This window comes from Otolemur garnettii, unplaced genomic scaffold (assembly GCF_000181295.1).
Source record: "Otolemur garnettii isolate 467f Iridium unplaced genomic scaffold, OtoGar3 scaffold00047, whole genome shotgun sequence".
Classification (NCBI taxonomy): Eukaryota; Metazoa; Chordata; class Mammalia; order Primates; family Galagidae; genus Otolemur; species Otolemur garnettii.
The window spans coordinates 13,804,446-13,805,462 of record NW_003852442.1 but is presented as its reverse complement, the minus strand read 5'-3'; the positions used below and the strand labels follow the sequence as shown (position 1 = coordinate 13,805,462).

Here is a 1,017-nt window from a genome sequence, read left to right as displayed (position 1 = left end):
ACCTGTTCTCAGGTTGGGTCCAGATCCAGGGCCCATGGGCCCACCACTTCTGGGGTCAGGACCTGCTCCCAAAAGACCACCTGCCCTCAGATTGGGTGTAGGACCAGGTCCTGGGAGACCTCCTAACCTGGGGTTAGACAAAGGCCCTGGGCCTGGAAGAGCCCCTGTCCTAGGGTTTAGAGTTGGGCCTGGGCCAGGGCCTGGGCCTAAAAGGCCACCAGGCCTTGGGAAAGAAACTGCGCCTGTGCCAGTGGGATTCATCCCTCTTGGAAAAGAAGCCATGCATGGGTCACGAACACCAGCAGGGAAAGGTGCTGGATTTGAAGCCAATGAGCCTGATGAAGTTGGAAAACGAGATGGGTTCCTTGGAAATGGGGCCAAATTTCCACCAAGAGAACCGGCTGCCATGAGAAAGGGATCCGAGTTCACACCCAATGGGTGGCCTGTATTCAGAACAGGACCTCCCTGTGGTCCCAGGGAGCTGTCGAGCCGTCCTCGAGGTGGCAGTGGAGCACGAGTCCAAGGAGTAGGCCGCTCTCGAGGGAAAATCCGGGGTTCTTTCATACTTTCTTGGGGACGTTGGTGATAATGGGTTTGGGGCGGGTTTTGAAAAGGATCTTGTTTTTGATGAGTGCTGTCACCAGGTACTTAGTGCCAGTCTCGCAGTCAAGCTCATCACAGTCCTGGTCCCCGGGAGAATGTTTGACAAGGACCGCAAAAGGTTTCTCCAGGTGGATGATTTTCCCATACAGGATATGATGCCCCACGATCAGCACAGGGATTCCCTTTGGCAGAACAAAAAGGAGATGCCTGAGGTTCAGGGCAGGGCCGTAACACTCAGGTGCCTTATAAAGTTGCTCTTGGCAGGCAGTCTAACACCTTCACTTCCTGGTCTGCTCTAACCTTTTTCAGCAGCAACATTGGATAATCCACCCATGTGTCCTTTTTACTCTTTCTAGCCCTGTGTAAGAGAATTTCCACTTTCAGAAATGTGACCTTTCCAGATTCCCCAAAGCC

The 1,017-nt window shown here is 53.5% G+C and overlaps 1 protein-coding gene across 1 annotated transcript in view; it reads right to left on the bottom strand.

The window, feature by feature from the left end:
- Nucleotides 1-6: 6 nt before the first annotated feature.
- CHTF8 (chromosome transmission fidelity factor 8) overlaps nt 7-1,017 on the bottom strand; it is a 38,367-nt gene continuing 37,356 nt past the window's right edge. The window contains exon 4 of the mRNA XM_003791404.3: nt 7-785. Coding sequence (XP_003791452.1) covers nt 561-785 — 225 coding nt within the window. The 3' untranslated portion in view covers nt 7-560. The remainder of the gene's footprint in view (nt 786-1,017) is intronic.